This window comes from Remersonia thermophila, chromosome 2, assembly GCF_042764415.1.
Source record: "Remersonia thermophila strain ATCC 22073 chromosome 2, whole genome shotgun sequence".
NCBI classification, from domain to species: Eukaryota; Fungi; Ascomycota; class Sordariomycetes; order Sordariales; family Chaetomiaceae; genus Remersonia; species Remersonia thermophila.
Window position 1 is genome coordinate 4,858,047 of NC_092218.1, and position 16,244 is coordinate 4,874,290.

At 55.8% G+C, this 16,244-nt stretch overlaps 2 protein-coding genes across 2 annotated transcripts; both read right to left on the bottom strand.

Moving 5' to 3' along the window:
* VTJ83DRAFT_2812 (uncharacterized protein) lies at positions 1-3,267 on the bottom strand (the record flags this gene model as incomplete). Its single annotated transcript, XM_071009124.1, has 7 exons — positions 1-393; positions 507-2,018; positions 2,093-2,473; positions 2,516-2,529; positions 2,709-2,738; positions 2,806-3,055; positions 3,259-3,267. 7 exons carry the CDS (start codon positions 3,265-3,267, stop codon positions 1-3), a joined length of 2,589 nt encoding a protein of 862 aa, XP_070869352.1.
* A 9,278-nt stretch (positions 3,268-12,545) lies between these two features.
* On the bottom strand, positions 12,546-15,945 carry VTJ83DRAFT_2813 (uncharacterized protein; the record flags this gene model as incomplete). Its single annotated transcript, XM_071009125.1, has 5 exons — positions 12,546-13,600; positions 13,654-15,144; positions 15,209-15,501; positions 15,552-15,802; positions 15,889-15,945. The coding sequence occupies 5 exons, from the start codon at positions 15,943-15,945 to the stop codon at positions 12,546-12,548; spliced, it is 3,147 nt and encodes a 1,048-aa protein (XP_070869353.1).
* Between the last annotated feature and the right edge of the window lie 299 nt (positions 15,946-16,244).

Consider the following 16,244-nt stretch of genomic DNA (forward strand, 5'->3'; position numbering starts at 1 on the left):
TTAACCTCTAATTGCCGCCGAGGCGTAAGTCTCTGGGCCGTAGAAGGGGAAGCGATCACGGGAGTGCTGGTAGTAATAATCGCTTGGCGTGCTGGAGGCCAGGGCTCCGAACTCCGCACCTGCAGGCAGCGGGCTTATCGCAGGGCGACCGGGCTTGGGACTAGAGGATGGTGTCGGAGGGGTGCCAGCTGGTGAAGAGCCACCTTGCCGCGACGCAGAACCGTGCGAAAAGTACTGCGTTGGGTCATTTGGGTGCAGCGAGTGGTGCTGCGTGCCGCTGTGAGCGTGGATGTAATTGGCCATCTGCACCGGGCTTCCTGTGGAGCTCGCTGTGCTGCTGCCGCTCTCGCTCGGCGTGTGGTTTCGAGAGTGCGTGGACTTCTTGGATTCGAACTAGAGAAGTCGAGAGTCAGCACTGCGGCCTCTCATGGTGAGGAGTGAAGCTTGCCTCCCATCGGTTCCTCAGTGGACCGGCGCAGCGCAAGCTGTGTAGCGGGAGCACCTACAAAGCACCACTTGCTGACGATCTCGTTGTACGTGGCAGACGAAATGCCGGCGCTCGGGGAGTCCGTGAGCGGGGCGACCGGCAGCGCAGAGCTTGTCGAAGCGGCTCGAGGAGCTGCACCCGTTGTCTGAGTCCCACGTTCAGCCTCCGTCTTGACTGCTGCCGGCGGCTCCAGCTTCTTCGCTGATTTCATGTACAGGCCCTCTGATTTGGCGGCATTGTCGCTCTTTGCACTTTTGATCGCCCTGCTCAGGGAGCTGGAGAAATCATAGCGCTGAGCAAACTGACCACTTGGACCAGAAATCCCCACAGACAGATTGTCGCTGGGGAGATCGCCAGCGCTCTTGACGGGCTTGAGCTTAACCCCATGTGAGCGGGACTCTCCGAGGTAGTCCTGAATCGACTTGCTGAGGGTCGATGCATCGCTTGCGGCGAAATCCTCGTCCACGTTGGAAGTGCGCTTCGGTTTGTGGCTCAAGCCGCGGTTGCTCTTCGGCAGGCCGCCGAACGGGCGAGACGCAGCGCCAGCCGCGCCCTTCTTGCCGTTTTGCGGAAGGAACTTCTTGCGGAAGTCGACCTGAAAGTTGGTGCCGTAGTTGTTGTCCCAATACTCCTGGCCGTTGACGGAGTACCGGATGCAGAAGTACAGCGTCTTCAGCTCCAGGTTGGCCAGGTCTGACAACTTGATGCTAAATTGGAAACGATCCTGGCCGAATGGCGTCTCGGCAGGGCGAACCTCGCACACGTACTCGGCCGCTACTTCAGATGTCGTCTTCCAATAGTCCAGCGTAAACCGACACGCCACAAACTTATGGAAGGCCAGGTTTGCCACGGCAATCGAGCCGATCAGCAGCTTCTGATCGTTCGACAGCCAGACGCGCTCCAGGCATACCATCTGTGCCTTGCGTGCTGGGGTTTGGACAGGGAACTTGGTCATGACCAACTCCCACTCGAATGGAAGACTCTGCCGTGCCGGCCGTTCGTCTCCCGAGAATGGATATTCTGTGTCGCTGTCGTAGTTGTCAATGGGGGAGGAACCAGCGCTGACGGCAAGAGGCCTGTCGACCTGGAGGAAATGCCTGACGTGCTCAAGATGCGAGTCAAAGTGCACCACCTTGGAAAACGTGGGCGTTCCGGGCATGCTTGACGGCCGTCGCCGGGACGGCGGTCGCAGCGCGGGGCGCACAAGCTCGCCCGACTTTTTGCGCACCATTTGAGGCTTGTACAGCTTTTCCTCATCCGTCTCCTCCTCCGAGCCAGCGCTGGAGCTGCTGGTTGACTTCTTCAGCGAAATGTGGGGTTCGGTGGCCGAGCGGGCGTGAGTAAAACGGCGCTGGCTGCCGTTGGCGAGCTCGCTGAGCGATGTTGTGCTGAAGCTATGGCGCATGCCGTCTCCGCTCTTCAAACTCGTAGGGGCGTCGCGGTCTCCCGCGTTGGTCGTCGTCTTGTCATCCGGGTTCTCGGGCCTGGGAGCCCTCTGCTCCGGGATCTGGCTGATGGCGTCGCGGAGCTGCTTTTAAGTTTTCGATACCACGGCTGCGAGCCTCGGAGGGTTCCTCGCTATCGCTGGCCGAATCCGGAGGAGACATGATGGCACCGGTCGGCATGCTGCGGTCGCCGGTGACGGGAGGTGGAGATTGCCGAACGCTGCCACCAGCGTGTGTGGCCCTGGCGTCTTCCGGCGAGGCCTCGGAGGAGTGCTGGCCCATGGCGGTCTGAGTAGCTAACGGAGCTCGCCGCTGTCTCAAGAGATACGATGCAGAGCGAGGAAGGGCGGGGCGGCCGCTGCCACTGCCACTCTGTGGGATATGAAAAGATCCTCTGCGGCTGCCTTCCGGTGATGGAGGTCCGGACGAAGCCGGGGACCGCTGGGGAGGTGTATATGGCATGGCGTCGGAGGTTGGGTTGGCGAACACACGAGGGTAAGCTCCACAGATTGATTGAGCGAGTCGAGAGGTGGAGGTACTTCTAAGCCCACGTCATGGATGGCCACGTCAGTCGGTCAACGACGAATCTGAGAGGCGCTGGGTTCAAGACGAGTCAGTAAATTATCTCTGATTTCTATGGTGGCGACGGGGGAGACGGGACGGGCGGGGTTGGGCTCTGATAGCGAGGACCAGGCAGTGATGCGTGCGAATGCGACGCGAAGCGTCCTAACAAGATACCCTGCACAGTTCCCCAGACGCCGTGACCAGAAACTCACCTCTCAACGATCGACTCCGAGATGAATCAGCTGCGTTTGACTAGGCAATATTCCAGCAAGCTAGTCAACGTCTCGCGGACCCGTGCAGCAAGCTGACGTGAAAGGGACGACGGTCGTGGGGTTGCGGGGGCCGATTCCTTGTTCCCGGGTCCAGATCGTTGCCGGGCCAGCTGGCCAGTCCGTTCGAATCGATGGCTGAGAAGGCGGCCGAGAGGAGAGGTTGACGACGATGGGGTCGAAGCGCGGTTGGAGGCCAGGATCAGCGACGCACTGCTTGACCTTGAGCCTTTGGGCTGTGACCTGTCAGCAGCCTGCTTGCTCAGGACGAGGTGGTGGACCTCGATGGGCTTGTTGGGCAGAAACACAGCACGCAACGACGCGTGGTTGACTGGCAGAGAGAAAAAGGAACCTTAAGATCTGGGTGAACGGCGGGACCCGCGGCAGTTTTGAAGGTTCGGGTGTGCGAGCCCGGGTGGGACTGGGAAACTTGGACTGGGGTGGGTTGCACGGTCGAGGCGAAACAGACTTTCACGGTGGCGGTGGTGCTTACTCGCCGCATCCGTATCCGTGCCTTGGGTAACCTGGAACGCAACCTGATGGTGGGGGGGCTCTCGATGAAAATCGACCCGGGGGCGCGCAAGTCCGCTCGGCGCTGCAAGCAATAATTGGTTTGTGGCAGATTGACAACCGGTAAGGGGCTTCCGCTGCAATCCAGCTCGTCAGACTCGAAAGAACGGGCGACGATGGACGGCAACAGCTACCAAGATGGAGGAGGAGTCGACGTTGTGTTGGAGGCCCAACGCTGCCAAACAATGTGAGCCGGAGGGGTGGATGTAACAGATTCCTGGTTGGGTTGCTTCCTGCGCTGCAAGCCGCATGCAAGAGTTTGGTGGAGTGGGGCTGTTTTTTGCCCCGCCGGCTCGCTATTTTTTTGGCGGGAGTGGATCGGTTGGGAAGCAGGCCTGGACCTGGTAGCAGGGGCCACTCCCTGGCCAACCAAACATCAGTTCCTGCCCACCTGGGATAAAAATGTTGCCCCTTCAGGATGACTTCTGACATGCGTTATTGATACAAGGGCACACTGTGCGCATCCGGGCTCCCGATAACGTCAACATTATCTCAGTAAACATCATGGCCTTCCATTCCGGGTGTCGACCGAAAAAAGGATGGTGGCCGGATCCGATATGCTGGAAATAGAAGAGACAATAGGTACCTTATGAGAGGTTAATTGTCTCGTGGCCGAGACCTTCAAGCCCTAGAGGCACGCTGCAAAAGCCCACGGGACTACCTCCCGAGCCCGGCTGGTCCGGGCATGGCGTGACTGTCTCCCATTCCAGCGACTTTTCGCCGTTGATGGCGCCACCCTGCGTCTAGGCAACACAGCCCGCATAACGCCGGTTTCCAATCAGACTTAAAACATCCAATTGATGGGTAGCCAACGAAATCCGTGTTCTTGAGCAGCTTGGCTGATGGGATGCATAAGGTACCTAGGTACTGTGAGGCAAGACTTTGGTAGAGCCGTCGGCGAGGACCTAGTACAATACAATACGTACTGTACGTATCCTCAATTCCTTCCACGTTGGCATCTCCTCATCACCCGATGGCCATTAACGCCTTGGCGTCGTCGAAGCCCAGAGAGACCAATGACGTCGAGGAAGTGCCGGGGAGCCTGGAATGCAGGGCGCATCGGAGCGGTTCAAAGCAGGGGGCTCTGTTATCAAACAAAAATTTTATTACGTTTTGGTGAGCCGAAAACGACTTTCAAACGCTACCAGGCCCAGGGCCCAGGGACAGCATACTGCCTAAGGTATCAGGTCGAGACGCTTCCTCGTTTGTGTTGAGGTAAATTGGGTAGCTACTACGGGTCCTCATAACTAGATGCGATGTGGTTGGCACGAGATGGCATGGAGGTTCGCGATCGAGACCACACGGATGACAGCGTATCGTAACATTTTACACCCACTGTGGATCTGGCTGCGCCATACTTTTCCAAGGCGCCAGCGGTGGGGGCAGGGGGGGTGCACTTGTACGCTTTAGTCTACTATGTACACAGTAACTAGTTCGTCTACCAAGTTGCTCTGTGCAACCAACCTCAGGCTTCCCGACGGTGCCGCCCCCAGCTCAACCTTGGAACCGTCCTTTATTTTCACTTGGTCGAAGCAAGGAAATTTCCAAGGCAGACGACAGTGGCTTTCCAACTTGTTGGCTATTGTGCATCTGGTGACGACAACACTTCAAACAAGAAGTTATCCAAGCAGACATCCAACCTCAACAGCAGCACTGGACCGTCCACCGAGAATCGCAGCGTGTTCTCGGTCAGCTCATGGCATGGCTGCCTCATGGCCCCCGTGCTCCAAGGATTGTCCACCCCAGATCCCAGAACCCGACGTGCACTGACCCAGCTGTCATGCCACTCTCTCTCAGACGACTCCGCTAACATTTGTCACGGATCAAGGGTCACATCAAAGTCGAAAAAGATTCGTCCAGGTTCCTGTAAAGTCCCTGGACACTTCCCACAGGCCGCCAGGTTCTGAGACAAAACCGCATCCAACAGGAACCTTCACGCCGGTGCCCAAGCGCGCACTAGGCAAGCCGTCGAGATCGACGTCAAGGGGCTTGCTTGTTCGCTTATCTCTTCTCGGCCTCTGATTTGTCGGCCAACCGCATGCGAGCGACCGCGCCTGAAGAGACCCACAAGTGCCGTTAACGTCAGCGTTCGCCCTTCCCACGAGCAAGGAGGAAGCCCTGACTCCGTTGGACCATGCATTCGCACAATTCCCGTCACAAAGGCCGCCATCGGCTTCACTGGGAAGACGCAGGCTCTGGGCCTCCAAAATGCTGCATTCTATATAAACTAGACCGCGGTGCACTCAACCGCGGCATGGGCCTTTGGCTTCTCAAAAGAGCTGGTGAAATAGGGGAGCCTAGGAAACCCGGAAGGGCAATTTTTGCATTCCCCCCACCCTCCTCCCCCCCACGGGCAGATCTGCGCCCGGCGTCCATCCCATCTTGCTGCGCCGCTTCCAAGTGTCCCCGGCCCCTGGCCCCTGGTTCACCTAGGTCAGTGATACGGTGCATATCCGGGTCCGGATAACGTTAGTTAGTGCGACCAACGACTAGGTTGTCCAGCCGCTTCTGGGCGGCACCGAGAACGCGTGGGGGCAACGCGGACACATAAGGGGGCCCTCGCGCAGGGACTCACTGACAAGTGGACAGCAACCGTCCAAGCGGTCGTCTTGATGCTGGGGTCTGGCCCACGACACGACGCGGAGAGCATCCCCAGATCCAGAGCTTGGTAAACCGTTTGCCGGCTCTTGCACTGCGGCGCAGGAGCAGCACATGATTGCTGTGCGCGCGGCGCGGTGATGTTGGCTCTATTTGCTGGCAAGAGGATCGTTTCAGCCTCGATGACCACCTACCACACCCTGCTCAGAAACGTGGCGATATTAGGCCTTATCTGACCATGCCGGTCGTTCCTGGACCTGGCGATTGTGGCGTCGCGATTCGTGGCTTGGCAGGTCGTCGTCTCCACGGAGCGGATGTCAAGCTGATTCAGGGTGCTCGCCATTGACACATTTCCCATGGCCAGGCCGATGCTGGTCAGCAAAATTTCGTCGCTCTCGGCCATGTACTAGTTATGTACATTACACACAACACCCCCCACAATGCGCTTGATGGTCTGGACCTTCCCCTACCCAACAGGCCCATCGATCTGGTTTCGTCTGTCCCCTTCTGCTGGTGCTGTGCTTGAGACTCTCAATCCGCCTCCCTAGCCTTCTCTGTCCCTCCAATACATCAAACTCTGTGCAGAATCGTAGGTGGTCCGAGCAAAAAAAAAAAAAAAAAAAAAATTCTCTCTCTCTCTCTCCTGTCTTATCAATCAAGCACGGTTTCTCTTCGATGAATCATCCAAGCCTGCCCAAATCAACCGATGATGCTGGTTCTTTGTCTGATCATGCGATTGGCCAATTAGCAGGTCTTATCGTCTTTCTCCAACCTGCCGATCGGAGGACATGCTTTCATTAACAACAGTTTGTCCAGCTTCCAACATACGAAACCTCTGTGAAGGTGAAACGGCAGTGCACGCAGTTTTCGCTTTGTTCGGGGGATCATGAACTACAAGAGCCCTTTTCCACACAGAGCGCGCCGCTCATTTCGTGACCACGTAGGCAGAGAACATTACAACAGATTTCTCTAGGCGCACCTCATACAGGCTGCGCAGCTGTACATACGTTGCAAATGGTTCTCTCCTCTTTGGGTCTGTCGTATTGGATCATACGCAACCGACACCGAAAGCACAAGATCATGGCATCTATAGGTTTAAACTGTATCATTGCAGAGAGCACACACGTTCTTGCTGCTTCGCGTTTTCGTCCGTGCCATGCCGGCCTGCGTTCTGGTAAGCAGGCGAAAACGCGAGGAGGCGAAGCACTTCATTTTCGAAGGATGTGTCAATCGACTGTCGGCAGGTTATCTACGGTTCTTGGCCTGACGGAAGCGGGCTCAAGTGATCATCGGAAGTCGTCACCCGCTCTCGGGAGGACGAATCATACCACACATGCAACGCCCTGCATAAAAAGATGCAACTATCACGATACTGTCGCGGTGGAGACCGACATACATACCGGAGTCTGTTCCGGAATCACTGCAGGAGTTCGGTGCGATTTTAGGAGGAACAGAGCACCTTAGCAGGTCACTGCAGGACCTCCGCACCTCCGCAAAGTCGTATAAGAGTGCAGTCTGGACGGAGGGAAGAGTGCAACTTTCGACCGGTGGAAGAGGGCCAATCGCCTGGTATCTTGTGCAGGCGACATGCAGTTGGAGGGTTGCAACACATGGAAATCATTATTGCTGGGGAAACGGCGATGCAATGCCTCTTTTGACAACCGTGAAGATGTTATTTGCTTGCTACACCGATATCCACCTCAACAACCCAGCAATGTAGGTGCCTCTGTGGAGCGGGAGAAGTGTTGCCGTCTAGACGCGGAATCACATATCAGAATCCGGATTGTAAGTGCAGGGTTGGCTTTTTTCGACGCATCTCTTGCATTCTTGCTAGACCATGATGTTACTGGAGCTTAGACACGGCCTGAAGCACAACACAACACAGTCTGATTTCTGCAGTATAACGAAGTCAGCCTGTGACCGATACGCGGGTGAACCTTCCAGGCGGGAATAGCTTCATCTTGGTAAAGCAGGTGTTTGACAATTGACCTCTGGTTAGCGATTTTCCAACATACGCAGGCTGAACACAGAATGACGTCACGACGCAGTACTTGGAGACATGACACAGGGTGAGGTTGTAACGCAGAAGGATTCGACATATAGTGTACCTATACAGCACAGCATCCAACACATTATTAGTGGACTCTGGACAACCTTGAATTAGCAGTCCAGCTTCGCGCAATGCGTAAGCAACCAACCCGAGCCGCATATCTAAACGGCTAGGAGGTAGTTGACCCTCACACTTTCAATGCCGTTGATGTTGGCTGTCCGAAAACCATACTCCCAGCTAACGATGCTGAGATGGTTTAACCGCGTATGTCAGTAAAAAACTACCACCGATGACAGGAACCCAAAATAACAAACTGTTTGAAGATGTAGCGTCGGTGCCGGCGATGCAGAAGCTATAGGATTAGTGGACGCGTGTCTCCCCAAGCTGGGCATGGCGGGTGAAACACGCGGGGGTAGGGTTGGTAACCCCAAAATTGCCGTGACCGATGACTTCTGTCCTGCACTAACCAAGCGTCTCCCCAGAGGAAGCAGCTTATTAGCTGCAGGGATATCATGTAAACGGCTGCCGCTCCCACGTGTAGAGGCTACCGCGTCGATGGGCAGCCTCAGGTTTGCCGAGGAGCACAATGCCATTATGGAGAAGTGTTCGAAGTCATGGCGAGGAGCGCAGATGGCATTGAAAGGTGTGAACGACATACGGCGCTCCCCTCTAGCGCACCAATTGACGAATCAAGACCAGAGATCACGGCATCGAAGCAAGATTGGCCACTGGAGCACAGCCCCTAATCCATAATGGAAGCCCATGCCTATCAGAAACAGCGGTGAGATGACTAATTTGCGTCTCGAGGTGCGGCAGCTTGCGGATGATTATCACACCCCCTCCTCAACTCTCGTTCTAACGGTCCCAAAGAGTTTTAAGCCAAGGAATGAGTCCGACACATACCGCACAGTGCATCTCTAAAAGGACTATCTTAGCACTATGGCATAGTTCCCATCTCCGCCTTACGCTGTCTGATCCTACTACACTGAACGCGCATTCATTCATTGCGTGGCACATCCCAGTGTGGTTTCTGTGTTTTACATTGTGGTGGCCTGGTCACTTTGGGCAATGCAAAACATGCCAAACGCCTGAGCAGTCCGTTTGCGACATCTAGCTGTTGCCTCTTGTGCCAGGGTCGGCCGTGCAAAAAAAAAAAAAAAAAAAAAAAAAAAAAAAAAAAAAGGGGGGGGGCTGGGAGGAAACAGCTTCATTGATCAAGAGCGTCTTGCTGCATCTCAGGCTTCCACAGTGCGATATGCTGTAATTTAGGTACTGTATCATCGACTGCAGATTGTCATTGGTATTCCGCCATCCGTTGAGACCGGTGAGATGTCTACGACGTCATATGGCGGTGCCGTTATCTGAGACAACTGCACGTCCCACCAAGTTGCTGCTGAAAACCCGTTCCACCACTCTTCACCGGGGAGAACTCCGGTTTGGAATAATTGCAGCGTTTGAGCCACTTTGTCAGTCCTTATTGTCTTGTGGACGTCGACGTCCACCCACACACAGATATGGGGGCATGCTGAAGCCATGTCAAACTTCTCCACCCACCTACCTACTCTTGGGACTTTGCCTGGATGTTTGGACGGATTTTTTTCCACCCCGGCGGACAAAGTTTTGACAGGCCCTGGGTCGTGATCCACTCACAACAAAACCCCGTTCTGGTTACCTACTGTGTACTAGGTGTATGTATCTACACAGTATCTTTCAGCCGAGAGCCGCAGCCCTCTCCTACCTTGCTTAGACTGCTTGGTGGCGTCGCTTGGTAGGTGGGGGCCGTGATTTGGATGAGGGCCTTGACGAGACGGCGCAGATCTTAACGCCAAGCACGATCGCATCAACGACGCATGGCCTAGACTCAGTAGGTAGAAAAGCTAACGGGGAAAAAAAATCTGCAAAAGTGATTCGATTGCTCACCGAAGTTACACCTCTCGCTTTTTTCTGCAGCCGCACTTTTTGGCCACACCGCCGAGATTACGAACACCCGGACCGCTGTGGTTACATGTGGCGAGACGGAGCCAAATGGTTGGACGTGCATGAGCGCTGAGGAACCTGTCTGGGCAATGCTTGCATGCTCGTGTGAGAACGCGACTGCATCGAAGAGGGGCCATCGCCGTTGCCCCAAAACCTTGCGTATGCCAGTGGGCGTTTTGGGCAAAAAGACCCCCACCTCTGGACAATTGGATCTCATCAAGACAACCGAAAGACTTCGGTTCCACACCACCACCGTACAACAATACTAATGGCGGCCGATTGCCGCCAGAAGCCGCCTGCAACGGTAGCATGGCTGCCAAGGACTGCCGTGTACTTGTAACACCGGTGGTTTGCTCGTCATCAGGGGAGTTTGGAATGCAGTTTGGCTTGTGGCCACGCCCCTCCCCCCCCTCCCAAGCGGCAGGCCCGACTTTGGGCCAGGGGACCCGAATGTCTGAGCAGGCGGTTACTGCATCCATGGGAGGGATATCAAAGTACTGTGGCGATATGGATTCGTTCCCACAGCGGATTCCATTACGCAGCGCATCGCATAGTCCCACAGTAGCGCAGTTTCAAGCCGTGCCTCAACAGGCTGCCCCTATCCGCCTGTGGATCGATATTGCAATGTTCGCACCGGTGGGTGGCATCGATCCTCGTTCTTCTCGGGTCCTCTATCTCGAAGAAGAGGGGTTAAGAGCCACCAAGGTTCGCAGAAGCCAGAAGATTAGCTAATAGGTAGCCCGGGTATTCACACCCGTCTTTGTCCTTACCATGGCGGGTCAGAGAGGGGCGCCTAAGCCGGCGCACTCTCGTCCCGAATGGCTCGAGTCATGGACAGGGCCGAATGTTCGGTCCACCCGTGCCCCCAACATCGGGTCTCGCACCAGCCCTGGTCCGTGACGGCGTCCGCTTGACAGTGATGGGTTCGGCCGCCTTGCAAAGGCCCTTATCGCGCCCAGAACCCATCTCGATGGAGGTTAGCTCTTTAGCGAATGGTGCAGCTGGGAAATCCGGATCAACTGCACTGCTAGATTAGATACAGCCCCCTACACCACCGGCCGGTTTCTCCTCTCCTCCCTCTTCTAGCTTCGTGTTACACTCGTTTCACACCCCTCTCACCAAAACTGAAATGAAAGAGCAGGCCATACCAGCACCGGTCAGTAAGGTGCAGAAATGCTGCACACCATCTTTTGTCCTGTGCAACATCAAGTGTAGCAGTCGATTGGGTTATGCGCTGCCCGGTGTAATCCTTCCTCTTGCTGATCCAAGCACATCGATGATGGACCCTCCATTACTCCTCGCTCCATGCTTCGGTGATTACGCCTCCTTAGGCACTGTTCGCACAACAAGACGCTCCCAGAAGATGCCAGGCCGACGTTTTGCTCAGTTCGGCATGATCAAATCATTCACGAGTGCCAAACTCAGCAACTGTCCAAAACCCCCTTGAGGACACTATACGCGTCTTTGAGGGTTGTACTTTACCAAGGTAAGAAGGGTCTGGGGTCACCTACTCCGAGCTGAGAACAGATCACCGACACGGATCACCGAGGACAGACCCTTTGTTGATTTCCGTGACAGGAGGGTTACGTTGCAGCGTAGCCTGCATACTGGACATTGCCTGTATATTTCTTGTTTTGGTCGTACGTCCTCGTATACTCCAGAGTAGGCAGTCATCGCAGTCATCAAGAATCATGGATACTGTATGCCTGTTCTCTCTTTATACTTAGGGTTTCCATTGCCGGTTGCACGTATTTCCGGACACTACGAAAACATCACTGCCCAACAAATCCAGTCTCATATACAGCCGGATTCTCTCTCTTTGGAGGACTACTGAACTGGTGTTCGGTTGTGTCAACATGCATAGGGCAAGGGTGTCTGCAGTTGTGTAACCGTCCTTTCGACTTTGTCGAGAGGGCTATTGCTGCTCCGCTCGACTTGGAATAGAAGTTGCTTTGTGAATGGATCATACGTATAGCAGGGAGTCATGCTGTACAATCCTAGCGGCATCCGCTAGCCGCTGTGGTCAAACAATCTAGGAGGCTGTTACTCCGGCCCCTTCCAATACGGGCAGGTGTTGTTACGCAGCTGGCTGGGATGACGAGTAGTGACTGGTTTAATGAACTGCCCACCGAAGCAAGCAATCCTGAGTTCCTGGCGTAGCAAACACAGTCCTATCCATTCTATCGCCCTTTCTGTAGTTTCGGTGTTGTGGATGTTGAGTGTTGGGAGATTCCTTACGGCACCCTGATCTCGTACTGGTTGAGTTGTGGGATAGTTTCCCTTCATCTGGGGCGCTCGGAATACGCCCAATAACTGGTTCAACCTCTGTCTCATTGGCTTCAATGCTGAGGGATCACTTGATCATCGGTATGCTTGTTAGGTCCGCAAATATCCCAGACGGTCTCTCGAGCCAGTTGTCTTCTAATTGTGTTCCTCGGAAAGGCTCCGGCCCATGCCCAAGACAATACAACAAGTCGCCATGCCTGCATGCGTGAGAGGCGAGCTTCTTTAGGGAGGTAGAGATGGATTTGACGAGGACTTTTTATGCGATTAATTGACTATTAGTCTATTTGATAGCTGTGATTTCAATACACCGGCCTTTCCTCAAACAATGGACACCCGGGATCCTCAAAATCACATTCGATAGTCCCAAGCCTACCCTTTCGTTTCCCGAATACCAGCCAGCAACCACGATCGCTTACAACGGCGGACCCAGCCGAGTGTGCGACCTCCTGGCGGCTTACGCGCGCCTCGTCGCGTGGGATCCATAATCGTGGTACTGGTATCCACATCTCCGGGGGCCAGTAGGCCTTGCGGGCGTAGTCAGGGGGCAGGCTTGAACTCTCGGGTCCCGGTTCCGGGTTCACGCGGGGCTGCAACGCCCGGAAGGACTGGTAGATCTCAGGATGGAGGAAAGTGGTGATAATGTTGGGGGGTCGGGACGGGTCGGGAGTGATCATTATCTTGATGCGTCTCAAGATCTGGGCGAAGCTTGACTCGGAGGAGACGCCGTAAACATCTTCGTCTTTCAACGGGGTTGCTGCCTTGCGGACAGCGGACCTGAAAAGCGCCTTCGTCCACTGCGTAAGGTGGTATCTCAGCGTGTTGGGGCCCTCGATACCGCGCAGCTCCACATCCGTGGGGAGGTCATGTGTTGTGTTGCGGTGGGAGTCGCCCAGGAAGTCATCCTCGTCGGGGCTCGTCATGTTGTAGTAATCTGCGGCGAGACCAGTCGAGGCAGCAGCAGGCTCTGGGCGGGACGTCTCTTGCCCTGGTGTCTCATCCTCAGCGCGATGACCCTTGTCCTTCTCCAGGGTGAGCGTTCGGGGAAGGTTGTAGAGTAGCGGGGTCACTGCGTCGTTGAGCGAGACATGGACAATCCCGGTGAAGATCAGAAAGGCAATCATAAGCATCATCGGGCCGACGGCTGTCTTGAGGGCAAAGAGCCCTACTAGGCAGATCTGTGAGATGTACAGCCCCGTCATCAACTGCATGAGAGCCCGCGGGTAGAACAGGCCCTTGGTGTCGTATCTGGAGTCGTACACGTAGATGAGGCTGTACCGGTAGACGAAACCAACAAAGAGCATGCCGAGGCCCGCAAACACGAGGACAAGGGGGGCGATGCACGAGTAGCTGATTGCTGCTATCGTTAGCATGGCTCGAGCTACAGAGACAGAGGAAGAGGTAAGGTACCAATCACGGCCAGGTTGGTGAAACGCGGGAACTCGCTGCCCCAGTGAACCCTCCTCAGTCTGCGCCAGCGGTAGAAGCGACGTCTCGGGTTCGATATGGCCTTGAAGATGACCTGATGCCGGATGAGGTCGCCCACATTGGCGAGGGTGGTGGCGCCAGATCCGAGGCATTGGATGAGAATATATGACAGGTAAAAGTTTGACGCCTTAGGAAGATTTTCGGAGAGCATGTCCTTGACGCCGAGGGGGTTTTGGATGACTTCCACGACGGAGGCAGATGCAGCAGACGTGAGGGTCGTGACAAGGAAGACCTGAACGACCAGGAAGAAGAAGTATGCATGCTGCACGTACAGCTCAACAAGCGTGTGGGAGGGAACGCCCGCGACACGGGCGCAGCCACGCAGCATCCAGGGCACTGCGGCCATAAGCCACGACAAGCCTAGCGCAGGGAGAAGACCCTGAATCACGCCGAGAATGGGCCCCGGAAGCTTCATGATCCATGAGAGGAAGAAGACCATGCGGCTCAGAGATTTTATGTTGGTAACCATGCCAACCAGGACCGAGGGGATGGACCAGAAGATGATGGCGGCGGCAATGACGCACATCATGAAGAAGCGGCGCATGATGTGTTCCCACCATCGGATTCTCAGAGCACTCCAGATAACGTCGTCGGGCTGCAGGCCGATGTAGCATGGCGACATGTTCAGTGGCTGGTGATGGGCTACAATCTGGAAGGCTGCTTGAGCACTGGCTTGGGAGTCGAACTCGATAAAAACCGCATTGAGCGGCGCTCCATCGCCGCGGTGGTGCTTGCGCCTGAGGTTCCAGATTTCGCGGTTGAGTATCTTGAGTCTTGCCCGCGTCCACCGGATCGTGTCGACGCGACGACCAAAATTACCGATGGGCCGGTAGTGCGGCCGCGACTGCGCCGGGATCCAGAGAGCCGCCACAGAACCACGGACGTCTGGTAGCGACGGATCGAGGCCGTAGGGGTGTGTGTATTCTGGATCAGCCGGCTTCTCCGCGGCCGGGTTGTCCAGCGCAGACAACTGGCGTTGGGCGAACTGAATGGCGGACTCGAGGACCTGGCCTTTCTCAGCATCGACGTGCGCGGTGTGGTTAGGCGGAAGGCTGGCATCATCTGCATGGGTGTTGAGCGTTACAGATGTGGCCTGCATCCCGAGCTTCTTGAGCCGAGCGGCATTGGCCAACCTGATCAGCCTCACTTCGGCCTCTTGCAGACGGTCTGCAGTCCCTTCGCGGTCGTCCACGAGGGCGCGGAGGGCGCTCGTGTCTTGCACGAGCCAAATGGTCTTTGCTGCGTCACCAAACAGCTTCCTCAGCTTGGCCTCGTCGAGATAGGGCTGAGGAATGCAGGTGAACAAGACAGTCCGCGACGAGAGCCGCTGGGCGTAGTTAGGAGAGAGCAGGTATGCCTGGCGAAGGTTGATAAAGTAGATGCACTCGCGGCAGACCATGAACAGCACGAAGCCTGGGGCGGGGGGTTAGCCATGCGAAGGTACAGACTTTGACAGAGAAAATAAGGCTAGACGCACCGAAAAAACACCACGCAACCAACACATGGGCGTAGTACCGAGAGCCCGATTTGATGTTGCCAATCGTCAGCGCTTCCAGCTCGGCTAGGCCGCTCTTGCCGGTCCCGTTGACGGGCAACAGGATAGGCCAGATGATGACCACTCCCGCGACGCAGATGATGGACAAGACTCGGAGGTAGCGGAGGAAGAAGTAACCATCAAGCGAGCAGTGGTTCAGGATGTAGTCATCCGTGATGGCCAAGAACGGCCGGATCCAGTTGACCCAACCATCGGGGAGCTCTGGGCTGGGAGGCCTGGTATGGGTTAGTTGGGTGTCGAGAGACCTCCTTCGAGGACAACTTACCCCGGCCCACGGAGCATCGGCACCGTCCTAGGAGCATACACACGGCGGCATCGACGGCGGAAGACAAGGAAGAGTGCGAGACAGATGCCTGAGTAGATCAGGACCGGGACGAAGGTGCTGAAGAGGGATGACAGCGACGCCGACGACTTCTCATCCGTGCTATTGCTGGCTGTCGGGTTGAAGTGACTTAAGGTGCCACCGCCATCGCTGTCGTCGCGGCCCGATCCTATTCTCGCGTCATCGCTTTCATTCTGTGAGCGTAGAGTCAGCGGCAGTCATGCGACGGAACGGATCCATAGGCTTTCCTAGGAGCGATTGTGCCAGCACAACCACATACAATACCGAGCAGCCTACGCTCAATACGCATAATATGCGCATGCACGATCCAGTCCATGGTACTGCGGGCTTCGCGACACCATAACCGGCCTCTAGCGTAGCATGGTATGGGGTGTGCCGGATGAAACAACAGTCGGCCTTTGCAGCAAACGTCAGGTCCAGCGGAGTTGAATGCGAGGGATGGCGGGAGACTTTGACGGCCCGTCGAATCCAGATCAGCGGTGGGGGGTGCTGTCCTGGGAAACCTGTTTCATTTCTTGGGCACTGCGGTACAGCCAATCAGAGCTGTCCAATGTGAGGCTTAGGGGTCACCCAGAACAAGCCACAGAAAGGCGGGTCCACACAGATTGCCGAATC